The sequence below is a fragment of the Tachyglossus aculeatus genome, chromosome 1, assembly GCF_015852505.1.
Source record: "Tachyglossus aculeatus isolate mTacAcu1 chromosome 1, mTacAcu1.pri, whole genome shotgun sequence".
Classification (NCBI taxonomy): Eukaryota; Metazoa; Chordata; class Mammalia; order Monotremata; family Tachyglossidae; genus Tachyglossus; species Tachyglossus aculeatus.
In genome coordinates, this window is record NC_052066.1 from 136,796,953 (window position 1) to 136,820,053 (window position 23,101).

Consider the following 23,101-nt stretch of genomic DNA (forward strand, 5'->3'; position numbering starts at 1 on the left):
ATGGATGGGGAAATTGAACTGAATATTAACTCTGTAAACAAATCAGTGTCTTCATCTCCTAGAAAAGTTGCCAAATGAATATTGTCTGCATCCCATATCAGTTTAACAGCACACATTTCCAATGGGGCTGAATTGTAAGCAAACACACTCATTAGTTGGCGGACTAGTGGAAAGATCCTGAGCCTCGGAGTCAGAGGACCTGGGTTGTAGTTCCTGCTCCACCACTTGCTTGCTGTAGGACCTTGGACAAGTCAATTCTCTGGGCCTCAGTTTCCTCAGCTGTAAAATGGGAATTAAATTCCTGTTTCACTTCTACATAGACTGTGATTCTCAGGTGGGACAGGAAGTGTGTCCAATTTGCATGTACTATACCCCAAAAGTTGAATATATGCTTAGCTTAATAAGTACCATTATTATTATTCCTGTGTTGTTGTAATTAGGTTTATAGTGCTCTTAGGAAGGCATCTTAGCTGTAGGGATACATACTCTAAAAAGTCTCCTGACTTATCACAGATTCCTAGGCTTTTACTTTTCCAAAAGAGATGAACTTTCTGGAGGACAGAAGCTTTTACCATGTATAAAAGAAGAAAAATTTGGGGTCTCTCTGATTCTTGTCTTAGTAAAACCACACCTTGTCGACTGTGTTTTTTCTAACCAGACAAATTTCATGGGGCCAAATGCTTAGATTTTCCTCCCAGAAACCTTTCATTTGTGTGTGACCCGGCTTTCTCTCCCAGGCTGTGCTCTAGTCACATAAACTAAGCAATTTTCTTCCTGAATGGGAACTTGACATGAACCTGCACTTATCACTGCCCCACCCAAGCTTTGCTCAGAATCCTTGGGAAGCTGGCACAGATCATGTCTTATTTGATCAATTCCCTAACAAGCATGTTGCATGTGAAAACTTAATTTCTGAACAATGGTGAGAGCAACATTTTTGACCTCTTGTGAATAGCAGTTTTGTGGAGCATGCCTCTGCCATTTCAATGAATTCATACTGGCTCCACTACAACTGGGCAGAGAGGCGAGTCTGGCTTGGTACCCAGACCACCATCTAATAGCATGAGAGTCATTCTGATGCTGGCAGAGGTGGTAATCAGAACCGGCCAGTTTTCATTTCTTAAAAGAAAGAAAATGTAAAGACTTGTCACTGAAGTCAGAGTTACTGATCTAATCTGAAGCCCCAAATCAGGTCTTAAAGAAATGCAAAACATTGGCTTACGGTCTTGAACGAAGTAAGGATCTGCTTCTGGGGTGTAGTGTTCGGTGAAGTCGACCAGCCCATCCTGCCCATATGGCCTCCGGGATCCCGGAACAGGGATGTTGCACAGCTGCGCGTAGTCCTCTAAGGGACGGAAGGAAAGTGACATTAGCGGAAGTAGAAGCAAGAAACTCAGCCACTGAAGCGGGATCTGCCCTCTCTGCCTGACCAACTCAGTCTCCAGAAACACAGTTGGCTCTCCAGCTTTTACAAGAGGGCTATCGACTGAGCAACAACTTTTACTGTAGCCTGGGAAATCATCAAAAGGTGTCTCACAGACCTGACTCTCATCTGGGGGCAATTTCCACCATAATTCCCACCATAAAACCAGGCAGATGCAGGGTGGCCATCCAGCTGGGGGTGTTTGGCTCACCAGGAGGAGGTGGGTTCAGCTATTTGGAAGAAAAGGACAATAGACTTTTCCAGTAGTACCCCAATCTGAGCGCTCTTATCATTGAAACGTCATAAAGTCAGTGGCCTGGAAGAAAGATGCCTTGTCTTTACCCCCAGGAAGCCCCAGATGAAGCAGAGGCAGCATGGCATAGTGGATAGAGCATGGGTCTGGATTTCAGAAGGTCATGGGTTCTAATCCTGCCTCTGCTACTTGTCTGCTGTGTGACCTGAGGCATTTCCTGGGGCACGTTGCTTCACTTCTCTGTGCCTCAATTGCCTCATCTGTAAAATGAAGCTTTAGACTGTGAGCCCTTTGTGGGACAGGGACTGCATCCTATTTGCCTGTATCCATCCCAGTGCTTATTATAGTGCTTGGCACTTAATAAGTGTTTAACAAATACCCCAATTATTATCATTATTATTATTATTATTATTAACAATGCAGGCCATTTCCAGGGTCGCAGGGAGATGCCTCTCTTGGCCCCTACCACGGGCAGTTTTTGCCCCTGAGCAAACATCAGGAGTGTGTAAAAGTGACACTGGGGTGATTGTACCCCTCGGTGGAGGTCAAGCACAGCAACTCCCTGGGACACTGGAAATGACCTGCATTTGTGCCTCTGCTTCACCTACAGTAGCCTAGTGGATAAAGCATAAAGTCAGAAAGACCTAGGTCCTAAACCAGGCTCCACCACTTGTTGGCTACGTGACCTTGGGCATGTTGCTTAACTTCTCTGTGCCTCAGTTACCTCATCTGCAAAATGGGGATTAAGACTGCGAGCCCCACGTGGGACAAGGACTGTATCCAACCTGATTAAGTTGTATCTACCCCAACGATTAGTACAGTGCCTGGCACATAGGAAGTGCTTAACAAATACTATAAAAAAAGGGGGATCATGTCTCAAATTCCGTTGTATTGTACTCTCCCAAGTGCTTAAAAGTACTCTGCATAATAAGCATTGAATAAATATCACTGATTGATTGATCGATTATTTTACACTCCTGATCCTTGCTCAGGAGCAGCAGGTGGTGGGGACAGCTTTGCCCTAGGTAGTGGAAGTTCTGCTCCCCAAGTGTCATCATCCTACTTGTATCCCCCGGGGGCTGGCGTCACTGGCCCTTACTGTCCAGGTTGAGCTCTCAGGCCAGGACTGGCCCAGCATATATGTTCTTGTCGCTTGTTGGTTGTGGGCAACTATTGAGGTTTCTCCTCCCTTTTGGCTAGCAGTTTCTGCTTATCTTATCTTGTCTTAATCTAACGTCACCTCCGACCCATAGCGACTCCATGGGCACATCTCCCCCAGAATACCCCACCTCCATCTGCAATCGTTCTGGCAGTGTATCCATAGAGTTTTCTTGGTCAAAATATGGAAATGGTTGACCATTGCCTCCTTCCGCAGAGTAAACGTGAATCTCTGCCCTCAACTCTCTCTCGCATGCCGCTGCTGCCCAGCACAGGGGAGTCTTGACTTGTAGCAGATTGCCTTCCACTCACTAGCCACTGCCCAAGCTAGGAATGGAATGGATATGCCTCTGCAGAGCTCAGTCCAGTGTCTTAGCCAAAGTAAGTGCTCAAGTAGATTCGTTAAAAAAAAAATCCCCGAAGCCAAGATGTAAATTCCCCATCTTTCTTTCACTTCTAGACTGTAAGCTCACTGTGGTCTGGGAATATGTCTGTTTATTGTTATACTGTAGTCGCCCAAGTCGTTAGTACAGTACTTTGCACACAGTAATTACAGTTGGTACAATGCTAAGCACTTAGTACAGTGCTTTGCACATAGTAAGCACTCAATAAATACGATTGAATAAATGAAGAAATTCCTTCTGCTCCACACAGAGTATCCAGAGAACATTGTTTTTTCCTCTCCTCTCCGACTACATAAAGAAATCTATGGACTGACCAGATGCCTCGACACCCGGGATTATGTCTCTCCCTACCTCACCACCCCTCTCCCACTTCACAGCAAAAGCATTCACCATTCAGGACAAGAAGCCTCACCATTGGCAGCCAAATGAAGGCCTTGCAGACCTTGGAGTGAAACGCTTCCATGAAGAATATTAAATGTTTTAGGAAAAGATTGGAACCTGGAAGACTCCCCAAGGCTGGAAGGAAAACTGGAAAGTGTACAACTGCAAACGACTCTAGTATGAACGGTTGTCATTTCTGCTTAAGACTCGAGGAAAGAGAGTTGGAATTTTCCCGGAGAGACACCAAAATCACCGAAATGTTTACACATTTTAAGAGCTGAGATCATTTTCCATCCACGATTTCATTAGGTACATTTGTTGCAACGCAGAAACGGGGACTTGCTCACAGTTTCAAACCTCTGGAGTTATCAGGATCGAGGTTGGGATGTCGGCGAGACGGCTGCATGGGACATTATTCATGCCACCCAGAATGAGGCCAAAATCGACCCCCGGGAGGCTTTCCACACATCACAGTACTACTACTAATAATAATAATAATAATAGCATTTGTTAAGTGCTTACTGTGTGCAAAGCACTGTTCTAAGCGCTGAGGAGGTTACATGGTGATCAGGTTGTCCTACTGGGGGGCTCACAGTCTTCATCCTCATTTTACAGATGAGGTAACTGAGGCACAGAGAAGTTAAGTGACTTGCCCAAAGTCATACAGCTGGCAGTTGCGGAGCCGGGATTTGAACCCATGACCTCTGACTCCAAAGCCCGTGCTCTTTCCACTGAGCCACGCTGCTTCTCCACCGCCACCCCTCTCTGCCCTATCCATATTTAGGCTCCCCACAAAAAAGTGTCAGCTGACGTGGGAACCCAGGATGAGGTGATGAGGAATGGGCAGAGTGGCCCGAGTTGGATGCATAGAGAGAGCGGCTGCATAGAGAGAGCAGAGGAGGAAGGCAGAATGATGGGTAATAACAATAATGGTACTTATTCAGCACTTACTATGTGCCAAGCACTGTTCTAAGCGCTGGGGTCGATTCAAGTTAATCAGGTTGGGCAGAGTCCCTCTCCCACATGGGGTTCACACTCTTAATTCGCCTTTTACAGATGAGGCCCAGAGAAGTGTAGGTCACACAGCAGACGTGTGGCAGAGTGGGGATTAGAACCCAGGTCTTTCTGACTCCAGAGCCCGTGCTCTATCCACTAAGCCACACTGCTTCTCAGTGGGTCTTAGGCAGCATGGAGAAGGCTGGCACAGGCTCTGTCCTTACCACAACAAAGGGGAATACAGTCCAGATTTCCTGCAGGGATTCCACTGAACAAACCTGGTCCAGATCAAAATGATCCGGCACCAACAGAAACCAAATCGGTGCTCCATTGATTCAGTATTCTGAATTCATTGGTGGCAACAGAATGCTTGGCATGGCTGAATGGCTACAGCATAGGCCTGGGAGTTAGAAGAACCTGGGTTCTAATCCCAGCTCCACTACCTGTTGGCTATGCGACCTTGGTCATGCTGCTTAACTTCTCTGTGCCTCAGTTACCTCATCTGAAAAAATGGGACTGTGAGCCTCATATACAACATGGACTGTGTCCAACCTGTGTCCAAATCCTGCCGGTCTCACCTTCACAAAATCACCAAGATCTGCCCTTTCATCTCCATCTAAACCGCTACCACATTAGTACAATCGCTCATCCTATCCCAACTCAACTACTGCATCAACCTCCTTTCTGACCTTCCAACCTTCTGCCTCTCCCCACTTCAGTCCATACTTCACTCCGCTGCCTGGATTATCTTTCTATAGAAACGTTCAGGGCATGTCACCCCCTCCCCCCCAAAAAAATCTCCAGTGATTGCCTATCAACCTCCATATCAAACAAAAACGCCTAACTACTGGCTTCAAAGCTCTCCATCATCTTGCCCCTTCTTACCTCATCTCCCTTCTCTCCTACATCCCAGCCCACACACTGCGCTCCTCTGGTGCTAACCTCACTGTGCCTCAGTTTCAGCTGTCTCATGGCCGACCCCTGGCCCACATCCTACCTCTGGCCTGAAACCCCCTCCCTCCTCAAATCTGTCAAACAATCACTCTTCCCCCCTCCAAACTCTACCGAAGGCACACCTCCTCCAAGAGGTTGTCCCAGACTAAGTCCCCTGTTCCTCAGCTCCCCCCATTCTGCGTCACCTTGACTCATTCCCTTTGCTCTTCCCCCTCCTCCCCGCCCCACAGCACTTTATATATATGTATATATATATATATATATATATATATATGTATACACATATATACATAATAAATAATTTATTTATATTGATGCCTGTTTACTTGTTTTGATGTCTGTCTCTTCCCCTCTAGACTGTAAGTGCATTGTGGGCAGAAATTGTCTCTATTTCTGTATTGTATTTTCCAAGTACTTAGTACAGTACTCTGCACACAGTAAGCACTCAATAAATAAGACAGACTGAATGAATGATCTATCTACACCAGCACTGAATAATAATAATAATAATAATGTCATTTATTAAGTGCTTACGATGTGCAAAGCACTGTTCTAAGAGCTGACACAGTGCCTAGCACACAGTAAGTGCTTTACAAACACAATTTTTCAAAAGCCAACTGCATAATTAGGTGTACAATCTTTACCATCTCTAACATTTCCATTGATAAGGGATTGTTTATTCAAAAATATAGGTAAAATCTTTTTTAAGCCTATCATTACTTTCTGCATAACTTCCAATGATACAAATTCCCTAGGCTCCCCCTCCATTTTGCAAAACATTTTTCCTTTTGTTGGTTTGGAGCCTATTATCTTTCAGTCAATCCTCCTTAATCCTGGTGGTGTGGCATTTGGTAATGAACAATTATGTTCACCCTGCTCACACCCTTTGTAAAAACTTTAATCTCATCACCTCTTGGTCTTTTTTGTCTTTAAATACAGAAGAGGCAAATACTTTTCAGGTTCTATTTTCATGGAGACTTCTCCAACCTCCAGATGATTTTGTTTGCCCTTCAGTGTATCTCCTTCAATATCGCAACAACCCAAACTGCCCAAAGTTTTTAGGTGCAAATGACTTTCTATCCCATTGTGGTGGAAACACTGGTATATGGAGGCATCTCACTGCTGCTGGCAAGGACAGAGTCAATCATGCACCTCCTGTATTGCAGTAAAGCAGACTGATGTAGTGGATAGAGCGTGGGCCTAGGAGTTAGAAGGCCATGGGTTCTAATCCTGGCTCTGCCACTTGTCTGCTGTGTGACCTAGGGAAAGTCACTTCACTTCTCTGTGCCTCAGTTACCTGATCTGTAAAATGGGGATTGAGACCACGAGCCCCAAGTGGGACAGGGACTATGTCCAACCCAATTTGCTTGCATCCACCCCAGTGTTTAATACAGTGTCTGGCATATAGCAAGTGCTTAATAAACAGAATTATTATTATTATTATCAAAATATTGCAGAACAAAAATAATCTTTGCAGTGTCACAGATTCAGGAAAAATGAAAGGAACACAACAAACACCATTAGACTGTTTTCCAAGCATAACACCATAAACAAACCAGGTCTGGAAATTCAGCTGTCCTGAGAAACATACCAAATCCCCTAAATCCCATATTATTCCATGATGGGGTGGCATCAAAATGTTGAAGTTGAAGGTGCCCTGTCCTACCTCCCTCCATCACTAGCAGAATGACGGTGGACTCTGGGCTCGTTCCAAACCCATGGAGTCTATTTTGTGTCACCACAACTAAAGATGCAAAAAGGGATCTGAAAACCAGACGAATCCACTGAGATGCTCTTCCACCTCAACAGGCTACAATCAATCGTATTTATTGAGCATTTACTGTGTGCAGAGCACTGTACTAAGTACTTGGGAAGTACAAGTTAGCGACATTTTAGAGACGGTCCCTACCCAACAGTGGGCTCACAGTCTAGAAGGCTACAAAAATTGAGACAGCTGTCTATGCACTGTAGTTCACCAACAACTGTGCTCTTGAGGCACATAAACGAGCAGAAATGCAAATGATAACGAATCATTTTTTTCCTAAGGTATTTGTTAAGTGCTACTATTTGTCAGGCACTGTATACTAAACATTGGGATAGATACAAGCTAATCAGGTTGGACACAGTCCACGTCCCACAGGGGGCTCACGGTCTCAATCTCCATTTTACAGATGAGGGAACTGAGGCACAGAGAAGTTAAGTGACTTGCCCCACAAATAGCGGATCCGGGATTAGAACACAGGCCCATGCAGTACTCATTATGCAAAACTGCTTCGTTTTTTGCAAATTTGTCACAGTGGTGTGGACCCACAAGTAAATCTTCAGAAAACCAAAGAAAATCAGAGTTGTATATCAGCCCACATCTGGAAATAACTTATACCAATCATTTTCACATGCTGCTTCAAATTCTGCTCCTTCGGCAGTATCCAATGATGCCCAGATAGTGAAAAGCAGAAAGCAGAATGAAAAACGTCAACATGGCTATAGGCAGATTTGACAGAATGGCAATCAATTAATGGTAATGTTGAGTGCTTACTATATGCAGCGCACTGTACTAAACACTTGGAAGAGTATAACAGACTTGGTAGACACACTCCCTGCCCATAGTCTAGAGGGCAAAATGCACATGAATATAAATAAATCCTTCTAGACTGTGAGCCCGTCCTTCTAGACTGTGAGCCCATTGTTGGGTAGGGACTGTCTCTATATGTTGCCAACTTGTACTTCCTAAGCACTTAGTACAGAGCTCTGCACACAGAAAGTGCTCAATAAATATGATTGAATGAATGAATGAATACACAAATTCTTGTTGTGGGGCTGTGTGGGGAAGGGGAGCAGCGAATAAAGGTGCAAATCTAAATGCAAAGGCAATGCAAAAGGGAGTGAGAAAAGAGGACATGAGGGCCTAGTGGGGAAGTCCTCTTGGAGGAGATGTTCCTTGAATACGGCTTGCTCAGGGGTCACGTAACTGTGAGACAATAAAGAGTCTTCTAGCAACACACCATGTTGAAGGTCTACAAAGCCGTTGTGCAATCAGACCAAATGTTCCTGAATGTAATCATCTACTAAAATGGATTTTGCTCTCTTTGCATGGCCTCTGTACTGTGATGCTCCAAAGACCCCCATATTATGTAACTCCAGGTCCTACTTTGCCACACCTATGTCCACCCAAGGTGCTGCCCTGGCCTGTCCCCGAGGGGCCAGTTGGATCTAATACCACCTGTGCCTGAGGAAAAGACTGGAACAGAAATTCAAAGACCAATTTGCTTGGATTTTCCAAGGGGAAAGAAAATAGGAAGAATGAAGAGTTAAAGAAGAAAATGGAACAAGTTGTGGATAATTGGACAAGAGATGGATAAAGGAAAACTCTTTTGTCTACCCATCAAATTTCCAGAAGCAAAGAAGAGCTCAATCTCAGGTCTTTGTGACTAGGAACACTGAGAGAGAAAAAACCATTTTTTTCTGATAAGAATAGAAAAATTCCAAAGAAGTTTACTGAAAATTTCACGACAAGCCTTTTAAGAAATCCATCAGCCTTTAGAACCAAGAAGTGAGAGGAGAAAATTGCCTGTGAAATGTTTGTGAAAATATTCTACATTTTTACTGCAAGAATATTTGAGAAGGAAAAAGACTGTTGCATGCATTATCTCTCACCTTCATCATCATCATCATCATCATCAATCGTATTTATTGAGCGCTTACTGTGTGCAGAGCACTGTACTAAGCGCTTGGGAAGTACAAGTTGGCAACACATAGAGACAGTCCCTACCCAACAGTGGGCTCACAGTCTTCTTACTGGGTCTTTAAGGTTTGGGCACTCAAGTGATTATAGAATATTTGAGGCAGTAGGGAGAGATTTGCTTCATGCACTCTCTCTCTCTCATATATTTTCATGTAGAGAAAATATTTCAGGTGGAAAATGAAGGATTTGCTTTATGCTTAATTCACTAGACCAACTTTCTTGAAGGAACCAAGAAAATATTTAAGGAGGAAAGATTTAATTTGCTTCATGCAATATTTAACACAAGTCTCTTCTGGGTCTTCAAGGACTGGCTACTTGAACAAGGAGAGAATATATGTGCTGGAAAAGGGGGGATTGGCTTCATGTCCTATCTCCCACTAAATTATCTCCTGGGTCTTCAAGGCCTAAATGCTTCTCGGCTTCTCTCTGTGTCTTTGAGACTCACCTCCAAGAGAGAGACAGTATAGGAACCTTCATGCAACATCTGCCGCTCACTCTTATCCTATGCCTTCAAGGCATAACTCCTAGCGAGCAGGGGACATATTTGAGAAGGAAATTGAGAGAGTTGATTTCATGCATGCAATATTTCCAACTTGATTCTTTCACGTTTCTATAAGGCTTAGCTGTTGGACTAAGCAGAGACTATTTAAGGTGGAAATGGAGAGAGTTGATGCATACTATATCTACTGCTTAATTCCCTCCTGGATCTTCAAAGCCCACCTCCTTGAGAAATCAAAGAGAATATTTGAGAAAGAAAAGGAGAGGTTCAATTTGTCCACATGCAGTATCTGCCATTCTCCCCATGGGCTTTATAACTTGGATACTTGTTTGAGCAGAAATTATTTGAGATAGAAAAGAGAGATTTGCTTCATAAACTATCTCCCGCTTAATTCTCTCCTGGGTCTATGAGGCCAATTTCCTTAAGAGAGCAGTGAAGAAATCTGAGAAAAAGGAGAGCTCTGATTTAGTGTAGGCAATATCTCCCACTTGAGAGCAGCATGGCCTAGTGGAAGGAGCACGGGCCTGGGTTCTAATCTCAGATCTTCCAGTTGCCGGCTGTGTGTCCTTGGGCAGGTTACTTAACTTCTCTGTACCTACGTTTCCTCATCTTGTAAAAAATGGGGGCTTAATGTCTACTTTTCCCCTTACTTGGACTGTGATCCCCATGTAGAACAGGGACTGTGTTCCAACTAACATGTAGCTACCCAAGCTCTTAGAACTGTGTTGGACACATAGTGAGTGCATAACAAATTAATAAATAACAAAACAGCCAGGAGCAAGACAGCCAATATGGAAAGCATTGTGACATGTTTTTGGCTAGACTGTCCCAAGCTCGTGTCATGTAGAAAATGCCTGTACACTAGGATAAGGCTCTGTGCCTCAATTATCTCATCTGTTAAATGGAGATTAAGACTGTGAGCTCCATGTGGGACATGGACTGTGTCCTTCTAGTTTTAATAATAATAATTATAAAAATTGTGGTATTTGTCAAGTGCTTACTATGTTCCAGGCACTCTACTAAGCACTGGGGTGGATACAAGCAAATTGGGTTGGACTCAGTCCCTGTCTCACATGGGGCTCACAGTCTTAATCCCCATTTTACAGATGAGGTAACTGAGGCACAGAGAAGTTGAGTAATTTGCTCAAGGCCACACAGCAGACACTTGGTAGAGCCAAGATTAGAACCCCTGACCTTCGGATTTCCAAGCCCGTGCTCTATCCATTATGCTATGCTGCTTGTATCTACTCCAGTGCTTAGTTCTGTGCCTGGCACATAATAAGCTCTTAACAAATACCACACAAAACTAAACTGTTGAGTTTAAGTTTGTTTAGGGCTGCCAACAATGTGTGTTTTCCTCACCCCCCTTTTCTGAATTTACCCTTCGAAAGACCAAACACACACCCAGTTATAAACCCTCCTGACTGGTCCCCAGGCTTGCCCCCTTTTCTGTTGCCTAGTCTCTCTCTCTCTCTCTTTCACACACAAACACATCCCCTTCTCCCCCTCATGCCTTCCAGTGGGGAGGGCACAGTGTGTCCAGGGCATTTGGAATGTATTTGTGTGTTTGAGGCTGAGGCTTAGGGTGCAGATCCTAGAGCCAGACCAGGGCTGGAGTGGGTGGCGCGGGGTGGCGGGGAACCCCTCCCCTCCTTGCATTAAGCAATCCTTCTGTGCTGGTGGAATGCTCAGTGCAAATTCTGGATTTGATCCATTTCTGCAGACTTTAGAGGCACAAAATGAATAAATGTCTGTGGGAGTCTCAAAAATCCCCACAGCAAATGCCTCAAACTTGGCAAAAGCAGACAGAATCTGCAAATGCAGGACAACTCAAACATAAAGGCTCACACAGTAAATCTCATATTGCTACTCATGTGAAAAGGACATCCAAAATATGAACTAACATCACTTTGAAGGTTTAAGAAAAACGGTCATATTTTTTTCTTAATTCTTGACACCTGTAAGCATGTGTGAGGCAGAGGCCCTGGTTTCTAAGCTTAGGAAGTAGCACAGAGTAGCATAACAGTGACCTCAGCCCGCACCTTTTCTCTGGCTTCATCTGTGTGTTAGCTTTTGGGAGACAGAGTCAGAAGATGCTACAAGTCAGCATGGGTGGGCAAGAAAGGCAAATCCAAGAAATGGTTTTGATTAGACGAAACCATTTTTCATCTAGAGCAAATTTAAAAAGCTTAATTTCTAATGAGGAGCCAGGTTGAGCTTCGTCTGTGTGTTAGCCTTTGGGAGACAGAGTCAGAAGATGTTACAAGTCAGCATGGGTGGCAAACAAGGCAAATACAGGAAATGGATTTGATTAGATGAAACCAGTTCACCTAAAGGCAAACTTAGAAACCTTAATCTTTAATGAGGGGCCAGGCTTTGTGGGTATCTGCTATCGCCTCGCAAAACCTCAGCCTAATTCTCTCTGGCTAAAGGTTTGATGCTTCGAACAGCAGTCTGAGATGGCTCTGCTCCTCTATTAGTCACACAAAGCAGTCCACCTGCATCTAGTTTTCCCACATCAATTAATCATTAGTATTTATTGAGCATTTCCTATGTGCAGAGCACTGTAATAAGCACTCAGGAGAGTACAACAGAGTTAGATGTGTTCCCTGCCCACAATGCACTTACAGTACAGAGCTACACATTTTCATTATGTGTTTTGGACAACATGCTATTAGGGAAGTAAGGAACATAATGCACATCTTTCTGGATTCAGCTGATATGGTGTTGGAGGAAACGGTTATGGCTGATGTCAAATCAATCAATCAATCGTATTTATTGAGCGCTTACTGTGTGCAGAGCACTGTATTAAGCGCTTGGGAAATACAAGTTGGCAACATATAGAGACAGCCCCTACCCAACAGTGGGCTCACAGTCTAGAAGGGGGAGACAGAGAACAAAACCAAACATATTAACAAAATAAAATAAATAGAATAGATATGTACAAGTAAAATAGAGTAATAAATATATACAAACATATACACATATATACAGATGCTGTGGGGAAGAGAAGGAGATAAGACGGGGGGGATGGAGAGGGAGATGAGGGGGAGAGGAAGGAGGAGGCTCAGTCTGGGAAGGCCTCCTGGAGGAGGTGAGCTCTCGGTAGGGCCTTGAAGAGCACTACTATAACCAGGGTTGTTTGGAACATGAGGTTCTTGAAGAACACAACCTCTGAGCTATAGCAGAATGGGCTGCAGGAATCCTCTGAGAAAGGCCAACTTCTCAAACTCTAAAACCTTAACTTCGAACCTGAACCTGGGAACACCAGTGGTAAGCACTGAATAGTGAATTATCTCAGCTAACCCTACTCCTGTGCATTCTGTCATCATTTCTGAGGCTAAATGCCAAATGATTTCATTTTCCATTAAATCATCATTTTGGGCAGTGGGCACCTAAAAGTCATAAAAAAAACCCTAATCCTGTTTTACTGTCTCGGGTCTGAGAAGCCATTAACCTTCCAAAAGCATCAATCCCATTAAGGGGCTTTCATCACTGCTGGCTTCATCCCTCTTTCCCAGCTCTATTCTCTGAAAGCATCAATCCTGTTAAAGGGGCTTTTGTCACTGCCATTTCATCCCTCTTTCTAAGCTCTACCCTTGGACTTTTATCTCATTTGTAATTTTCAGTAAGGCGTATCATTTCCTTCTTGGGCTAAAAAGAGTTTGGATGGCCGTAACTGCTTGTGAGCATGCTGTGGGCAGGGAACATATCTACCAACTCTGTTACACTGTACTCTCCCAATTGCTTAGTATGGTGCTTTGCATGCAATAGGCACTCAATAAATATGATTGATTGATGGATGGAATGTAGTAAACTCAGTGATAGCTGACCACAGTGAGCACATCATAGGAAGAAATCACTCAGCAAAAACAGAGCAGCAATCGTGCTTGTTCTAAATGGAAACTTCCTCGTCTCACTTATACCCGGTGAAACGACACCACAGTTTTAACCTCAAGGGACCTCAATAGGTCATCTAATTCCACGCCCTGACTATCCCCAAGCAGTTTTCATTATGCCTTCCAAGGGTCAGCATTCATCCCATTCGTACAGATCTCCAGTGGTGACTTTACTCTGTGCCAGTAACTCGTTCCAGCAAATAGCCACCCTTTCCGAGGAGAAATTCTCCCTTGGGCCTGACGAAAATCTTGCTCTAAGCCAGTTGCCTCCAGTGCCTGCCATCACCTCGGAAGATGGGGAACAGCTGCTCAGTGCTTTCCTTCTAATAGCCCTTCAGATGCTCGAGGGCAGTTAAGTCATCCTTCAGTTGTCTCTGCTAGACTAAATAATCCCAACCCCTCTAGGCTTTTGGTCCTCGGTCTCATTTTCCAACCTGGCAATTCATTTTGTTGCTTTTCACTGGACCCTCTTCAGCTTTTCCACATCCTTTTTTATAGAGCTTCGGAAAAGTATTGATTCAGCTTGTTCTCAGTGCTTTTTTCCTCCTGAAATGAAAATGCACTCAAGTGCCTCTTCTCACTTTCCGTGCATCTTACATTATTTTCTTTTGTTTTTGTTTTTTAATGGTAATTGTTACACACTCACTATGTGGTAGGCAGTGTACTAAGTGCTAGGATAAATACAAGGTAATCAGATTGGACACAGTCCCCGTCACACATGGGCCTTACAGTCTTAATCCCCATTTTACAGATGAGGTAACTGAAGCACAGAGAAGTGAAGTGACTTGTCTGAGGTTATACAGCGGACCAGTGGTGGAGCTGGGGATTAAAACCCAGGTTGTTTTGACTCTCAAGCTCATGTTCTATGCATTAGGCCATGCCGCTTCTAATGGTCTAGTCTTTCATCTATTCTCAAACTCTCCCCAGTTCTCTATCCGATTTTTTTCCTTCTGCTTTAACGTAAGCCCATTTCCTCTCATCAGGCCCCTGGTGGACATGGAGAACTGGTCAGAGGCAGTGTTGCCTAGAAGAAAGAGTGCAGATGTGGAAGTCTGGAAAATGAAAGTTGAAGTCAGGGAGATGAGAGTTCTAATCTCAGCTCTGCCACCGACCTGTTGTGTGATCTTGGACATTCCCTGCACCTCAGCTGCCTCCTCTGTAAAGTGAAGATAATAGCCCTTGTCTCACCCTAGCTCTCGAGAAGATAAAGGAGCACTGGTGTAAAAGTGCTTTGGAAAGAGAAGTCCTCTACAAATCCAAGACATCCTTCCCATGAAAGTCCCTCCTAAATTCAGAGACTGTTCTTAAGTCTTGGGCAGGGAACGTGTCTGCTAGTTCTGTTGCATTGTACTCTCCCAAGCACTCAGTACAGCACTCCACACCTAGTAAACACTCAACAAATACAACCGACATTGATTCTCTAGACCAAACAACCTTCATTTCTCCAACCTTTACTCCCATGACCTCTTTTTGTGGGTGACAGTGTCTTTCATGTAGCAACTTGATAATGTATGCATATTTTAAATAAGGGAAACCTCTAGGGCTCACCTAATATTTAAGGCAGATTGCCGGTTGGCTACAACACAGGTATTCACCTTGCAGAACACTACACTGGTATTCCAAACAAATGTCTTCCAGAAGAGTAAACGGCCTGGAAATATCACAGACAACCAATGGGGCCTTATTACATAATCTTTGCATTTTTATTTGTTTCTCTCTATTTCTCCAGCTCTATTCCCTAAGTAGTGATAGTCCATCTACCCTCAAAGACATCAACATCATGATTAAAAGCAGCATAGGCCATATGTTTTTAAAATTCTTCATATGAAGCAATACATAAGTATGGTAATAGTGACTCATAGCAAGGCAATGTGCCTCTTCTTAGTGAACTCGATTCTTCCATATTTTGGCAACGAAGTTCTCCTCTATGGGCTTATGGGGCAAAGGTGTACCAAACACAGATATTGCCATTGATTCTAATTTATTGCAAATCTGCTCCCACTGGATCCTACACATCATTGAACTTAAAGAATCTTCCAAATCAGGAGAATTAATGTTACCAAAGCCTTCATTTGGTGGAAAACAAATCATATAGACTTGAATGTGAATTACCTTCAATGGTGACCTATTCCCTCCACACCAAGCAGAAGCAACTGACCACTGATTTTAAGGCCTTCAGTCAGCTCTCTCTCTCCTACTCACACACTCAATTCTACCCCTACAGATATCCAAGTTTGTACTCTTCATCCTTCTAAAGCAAAACAAATCTCCATGCCTTGTTCTCATCTCCCCAGACAACAAATTCTTACTCACCAGTCTCTTCTTTCAACTCAGCCAGACCACAGCTCTCCTCTTCTGAAATCATATTCCCTCTAGACCATAAGCTAGTTATGGGCAGGGAATGTGTCTGCTAATTCTGTTTTACTGTACTCTCCCAAGTGCTAAGTACAGTGTTCTGCACAGAGAAAGTGCTTGATAAATACCACTAACAAATACCATTTTTTAAAAAAGGGCAAAAAACGCCAAGGCAGGCAGAATATAGCATTTCTGTCAGTATTCTTTCTAGCTGAAGGCCAGACCATCTGGGGCAGCAGGAACCTGCCTGTCTTGGACTGTTGCAGGAGAGTCCCTAGGGTTACTAACACTTCGAGAGCTCTCCTTATGCCCAAGGAGAGACTGGATGCTAATCTGGTTATGTTCAGGGTTCATGAGAACTCAGTTGACTTTGAAACTGCTTCAGATGACTCCAAATGTCATCTCACTCATATAGCCCTGCCTTCAGAAGGACTTTCCTTAACCAACCAACTTTCACATATGTGTGTGTGTATAATATGTATACACACACATATGTATAATAATAATAATGATATTTGTTAAGCGCTTACAATGTGCCAAGCACTGTTCAAAGTGCTGGGATAGTTACAAGGTAATCAGGTTGACCCATGTGGGGCTCACAGTCTTAATCCCCATTTTACAGATGAGGGAACTGAGGTACAGAGAAGTTAAGTGACCTGCCTAAGGTCATACAGCAAAGTGTCAGAGTCGGGATTTGAATCCATGTCCTCTGACTCCCAAGCCTGTGTGCTTGTCACTAGGCCAATATATATATATTCTTTTCCACTGCCATTTCCATTCCTGACCACTGCAGTAACCTATCCTTTTGACTTGAACAGCAGTTTCAATCTATACTGACTAGGATTGTCATCTAGCATTCTGAGCCTTTCATTTTCAGAAACACAAGTTACCTATCAAAAACCATCACTGTTACAGAAAGTTGGTCTCAGATGCTAAATGGAAGGTTCAAAATTTAATGAGATCATTTACAGCACCTATATACTTCAATAAACCAGTCCTTTAAATCTTGTCTTAGAAGCTTACTGTTATTAGGTGTGCAGACAGTGAATCAACAATATGTTTCCACCATTCTTCCCATCCTCAAAGCCTTACTAAAATTCCATCTCCCTCAAAAAGCCTTCCCTAACCTCTCATTTCCCATCACTTCTGTGTCAACTACACACTTGAGTCTGCACCCCTTGAGCACTGTGATACCCCACTTCCAACCTAAAAGCACTTTTGGACAATGCCTCATTTTCTGCCACTTCCCCTATGGGTAATATTTTTAACATCTGACTCTCCCATTAAATTGTAAGCTCCTTGAGGGCAAAGTTCATGCCTACCAAGTCTATAGTATTGTACTCACCCAAATGCTCTGCCCAGTGCTCTGCGCAAAGTAAGCTCTCAATAAGCAGCGGGGCCTAGAGGAAAGAGCGTGGACTTGGGTTTTGATCCCAGCTCTGCCATGAGCCTGCTTTGTGAACTTGGGCAGGTCACTTAATTTCTCTGTGCCTCAGGTTTCTCATCTGTAAAATGGGGATTAAATCCTACTCCCTTCTATTTAGACTGTGAGCCCCACGTGGGACAGGAACTATGTCCGTCCTGATTTCATTCATTCATTCATTCATATTTACTGAGTGCTTACCGTGTACAGAGCTCTGTATTAAGTGCTTGGGAAGTAAAAGTCGGCAACATATAGAGACAGTCCCTACCCAACATCGGGCTCACAGTCTAGAAGGGGGAGACAGACAATAAAACAAAACATGGAGACAGGTGGATATGTAGACAGACTGATAACCTTGTATCTACCCCAGCACTTAGTATGTACAATGGTAAGTGCTTAAAAATACCTCAATTATTAATAAATACTATTGATGGACTGATGATATCATTGCTCTTAATCTTATCTGAGGACATCTACACTCACTCTCTTGGTGGCCTCATTTGCTCCCACGGCTTCAACTATCATCTCTACGCTGATGACACCCGGATCTACATCTCTGCCCCTGCTCTCTCCCCCTCCCTCCAGGCATGCATCTCCTTCTGCCTTCAGGACATCTCCATCTGAATGTCTGCCCGCCACCTAAAACTCAACATGTCCAAGACTAAACTCCTTGTCTTCCCTCCCAAACCCTGAACTCGTCCTGACTTTCCCATCTCTGTTGACGGCACTACCATCCTTCCCATCTCACAAGCCCACAACCTTGGTGTCATCCTCAACTCCGCTCTCTCATTCACCCCTCACATCCAAGCCGTCACCAAAACCTGCCGGTCTCAGCTCCGCAACATTGCCAAGATCCGCCCTTCCCTCTGCATCCAAACCGCTACCCTGCTCGTTCAAGCTCTCATCCTATCCCGTCTGGACTACTGCACCAGCCTTCTCTCTGATCTCCCATCCTCGTGTCTCTCCCCACTTCAATCCATACTTCATGCTGCTGCCCAGATTGTCTTTGTCCAGAAACGCTCTGGGCATGTTACTCCCCTCCTCAAAAATCTCCAGTAGCTACCAATCAATCTGCGCATCAGGCAGAAACTCCTCACCCTTGGCTTCAAGGCTCTCCATCACCTCGCCCCCTCCTACCACACCTCCCTTCTCTCCTTCTACAGCCCACCCCACACCCTCTGCTCCTCTGCCACTAATCTCCTCACCGTGCCTCGTTCCCACCTGTCCCGCCGTCGACCCCCAGCCCACATCATCCCCCGGGCCTGGAATGCCCTCCCTCTGCCCATCCGCCAAGCTAGCTCTCTTCCTCCCTTCAAGGCCCTACTAAGAGCTCACCTCCTCCAGGAGGCCTTCCCAGACTGAGCCCCTTCCTTCCTCTCCCTCTTGTCCCCCTCTCCATCCCCCTCATCTTACTTCCTTCCCTTCCCCACAGAACCTATATATATGTATATATGTTTGTACATATTTATTACTCTATTTATTTGTTTATTTATTTTACTTGTACTTATCTATTCTATTTATTTTATTTTGTTAGTATGTTTGGTTTTGTTCTCTGTCTCCCCCTTTTAGACTGTGAGCCCACTGTTAGGTAGGGACTGTCTCTATATGTTGCCAACTCGTACTTCCCAAGTGCTTAGTACAATGCTCTGCACACAGTAAGTGCTCAATAAATATGATTGATGGATTGATTGATACTAATAAGCATGTTTGTTCATTTCCCATAATGAGCTCCAGGTAAGGGGCAGAATGTAAAACCTTGTTAATTACTGGAATCACCTATAACCTGTGGATCTCTCATGTCTTTCCACAAATCAGCAAAAAGAGTTAGGCAGTGATGTCGAGGGAAAGTGGTGGGAGAAGGGAGGGATGGAGGAAGCACTTGCACCAGGGAGGTAAAAGCAGCCAGCCCAGCCCTGGGGAAATGGCAGGAGAGTCCAAATTTCAAATCAAGAATTCAAGGTTTCATACTTTGGCTACCTCACTCTCTGACTATGTTTACAAGCTGCATGCATTTTCCAGCCCTTCCTTATTTTATATTGTTAATATTCTGTTCTAGTCTCCTCATTTGTTCCTCCGGGAGTGCAGAGTGGCTAGTTTGATGTCATCTCTGGCCAGGCCATTTGGCGGTTAGCGTTCAGGCTGACACAGGTGCGCTCTGCTCACACTATTCAGTTTGACGTTTTAGGCAAATGTCTTGCCACAGTGCATTCAGGTTGCCAGCCCCTGGGCCCTGAGGCTCTGGTGAGCCTTTCCCTTTCACTAGAGTTGTCTTTCAATGGTATGGACAGAGTCAAGCTTCCTGTGATCCTAGGCCCTATTTTGACTTATTCTAAATTTCTATGAGTAGCCCCTTTCCTAACCCCCTCCCAAAGACACACACACACACACACGTACATGCACAGAGTACTTTTTTCATCCATCCCATTGTAGGGATAGGGAAAGAGAAATATGAGGCTGCTAGACCCCAAAATGGTCTCACACCCATTCCTCAGCAAAAGACAAAAGTGGAGGGGAATAATACAGACCATCTTTGGGACTCCCACAAACAGCTTTGGCACTTTAGATGAAAGACTGGCTGCCAGAGCCCCCAGAACTGGACTAGGGTTTGGGGGGAATTGGTGCTGACTTTCCAGGTGATTCTCCAAGGTACCCCTTGCTGCTCTGGAATCAAAGAGGTTTCCCTGCACTTCCTGGAGGGTGGTTAAGTGTTGTCCCTCCTCATACCTATCCCTAAACAGCAAGACAGATGACACCACTTTGATGGGCTAGAAACTTCTTATTACAACTGAGTATATCAGTTTGAGAGGAAGATTTTCCTTAAACCTTTCAGTGGGTTTGCCTGGTAAGATAACCACTTGTCATAACTGGTGAACAAATGGCTGGATATTGCTCCTACTGCATTATGTCCCCTCTCCCCAATATCTGAGGAGGAATTTTTTTTTTCTTTTAAGCAGTAATAGTAGACTCGCCAAAGGTAGGGTCAGGAGACTATAGGAGAATGCTTGTCTCTCAAAGGTTTATTATGTGGAACTGTCTGCTTGCACTAAGGGTAGGAAGAAGATGAGGGAGAGGGAGGTACTGTAATTCATTGCCTATTTTAGGCAGCATTTGAGAGTGTGAAATATAGAAGGTAAGGCATCCTCTTACCTGTCTTTTCTTACTCTCCTCTTTTTCTCTTCATTTTTTCTTCCCCTCTTCTTTTTCCCATTATCTGTAGTGGTAGACTTAATTCCCTGCCTATAGGCCCTCCCTTGGTTTGGGCTTTCAAAGGTTATGCAAATACTGGGGCAATTATGTGAAGAAATACAACACTGCCCTATTGCTCTTAGGCTTGAGATAAACATGAGCAAGAAATTTCACTTCTTTAGGCCTCTTTTCCACAACTCTTAAAATAATAGGGATGGTAGAGTGTTTTGGAAATGCTTTGAGATCCTGGGTTGAAGGGTGCTAGACAAATATCAACAGAGGAATCCCAGGCAGACCTGTTTATTCTCAGTGAAATCCCAAACCCGATCCGAGGGTCTCAGAGTCCTGAGCTACTTCTGACTCCTTTCAGATCCAATAGGATGTCCACAAAAGTCAAAATAGAGTAACACCCCCCGAGTTATCTCTGGAGAGGGCACAATGTTTTAATCTTAGGATCTGGAATGAAGACAAAATCTGAAAAACCTTCTCTAACTGCCCCAAAATGCCTGGGGCTGCCTGGGTATCCAGGTGATCTGTTTGGCCCAATCATTCAATTGTATTTATTGAGCACTTACTGTGCACAGGGCACTGTACTAAGTGGATAGAGCACAGGCCTGGGAATCAGAAGGACCTGGGTTATAATCCTGCCTCTGCCACTTGTCTGCTGCGTGACCTTGGGCAAGTCATTTCACTTCTCTGTCCCTCAGTTACCTCATCTGTAAAATGGGGATTAAGACTGTGAGCTCTATGTAGTACCCCAGCACTTAGTACAGTGCCTTGCACAAAGTAAGCACTTAACAAATGCCACAGGTATTATTATTATTATTGTTATTATTGCAATATAACAGAGTTGGTAGACACATTCCATGCCCACAGTGAGCTTACAGTCTACAGCTTACTGCCCAAATCACCAGGATGATGCTACATCGGAACAGCATCTCCTTCTTACTTCTTTTTAGAATAGCTACTGTGTCCCGCTCATCCTGCAACACAAGGACACCCTGTTGTGGGCAGGGATTGTCTCTCTTTATTGCTGTATTGTGCTTTCCAAGCACTTAGTACAGTGCTTTGCATACAGTAAGCACTCAATAAATGCGATTTAATGAACCTATATTGAGGGTATTGCAAAAGGGCAAACTTTGTCAGCTTATAATAAAAAAAAAACCACTGAGATGTGGTTGAGGGAATTTAAGCATTCCAGGGGAAACTCTCTTTCCCACCCGCTTCCCAACCTCTTCCATTTACCAGTAACTCTTTACTGTAGGCATTAATTTGCCATCACTTTAATAAACTGTCAGACAGGCTGCCAGAGCTCTGCTACAGATAGCATGGTGTCGCCTCCCTGTTATCTGAGGGAGAGGAGGAAAAGTGAAACCCAAGGCCACTGGAAATGGCTGGTAGGCTCCTCTTAAATGGCAGCCGAAACTCATTAAGTCTCCACTTACACCCATTTCATCATGGAAAATCAACTAGGCCCAATCCTTCACCTTCCAACCGATTTCCCCTAGCACATGTTTTGGCTCCCCAGGGGGGTGCCTAACTTTGCAGTATCCTATTTCAGTAGCAAAGCGACTAAGTTCCAAATTGAGTGTTATGAGATGCAACCCCTCTGGTGCCTTAGCAAGGACGTATACCTATGACCTGTTGGACCAGAGGTGTGAAAGCTCTCTTCTGTGCCAACGATATCACTTTAATGCTTCAGTCCGATGACATGTGGAGTGATTTACTCTCTAAATTCACCCTGCATTGTTATTCTTGGTAACCATTCCCTAAATGGAGGAGGGCCCTTGGTAAGGCACTAAGGGTAGGGACAGTTGTTCAGAATTGATATGGTCCCCCTGGTCTTCTGTTGCTTCTATCATGAAGGGAGGATGTAGATAGACAAACTCCACCTCAAATACTGGCTTGTGGGAAAGCAAAGTAGGAAAAATGCTTAAAGATAGAAGCCAGTTCTCAGTTTAGCTTATTAACTACCCTTTCCCTTATGGACATTAAAAGCCACAAGAACAATTCGGCACATCATAAAAAAAAAAACACTTCACCTAAATATAGGCACCAGAGACAACTGAATTTCCTGATCCTTAGGCTGCTAAGAGATTGCAAATTGATTCCTAGCCAATTTCAATTTGTGTTACAAGATGATTGTGTAGTCTGCAGATCATTGGAAATTCGGTAGTTTGAGAGGAGAATTAACTCTGTCACTTGCTGCGGCAATTGACTAAGTAAAACTTTACAGCCAGTGCTTCTCCCAAACCCAGGGAATAACTCACAGCATAGGCCATCTCGCTGATAGTAGACCGTAGTTGCTCTGCTTTGAGAGCTGAGTACTCTTACTTCACATATGGTTTCCACAGTCAAAAGAGCAGGGCCTGGCCATCGTGGTATCCTTGCCTTAGTTCTGAGCTGCTACCAGCATCTCTGGCCTTGG

The 23,101-nt window shown here is 44.1% G+C and overlaps 1 protein-coding gene across 8 annotated transcripts in view; it reads right to left on the minus strand.

Moving 5' to 3' along the window:
• LTBP1 (latent transforming growth factor beta binding protein 1) overlaps positions 1 to 23,101 on the minus strand; it is a 438,291-nt gene that overhangs the window by 9,871 nt on the left and 405,319 nt on the right. For all 8 annotated transcript variants that reach the window (XM_038760501.1, XM_038760417.1, XM_038760246.1 and 5 more), the window contains one exon: positions 1,223 to 1,345. In XM_038760501.1, the coding sequence (XP_038616429.1) occupies positions 1,223 to 1,345 (123 nt within the window). The remainder of the gene's footprint in view (positions 1 to 1,222; positions 1,346 to 23,101) is intronic.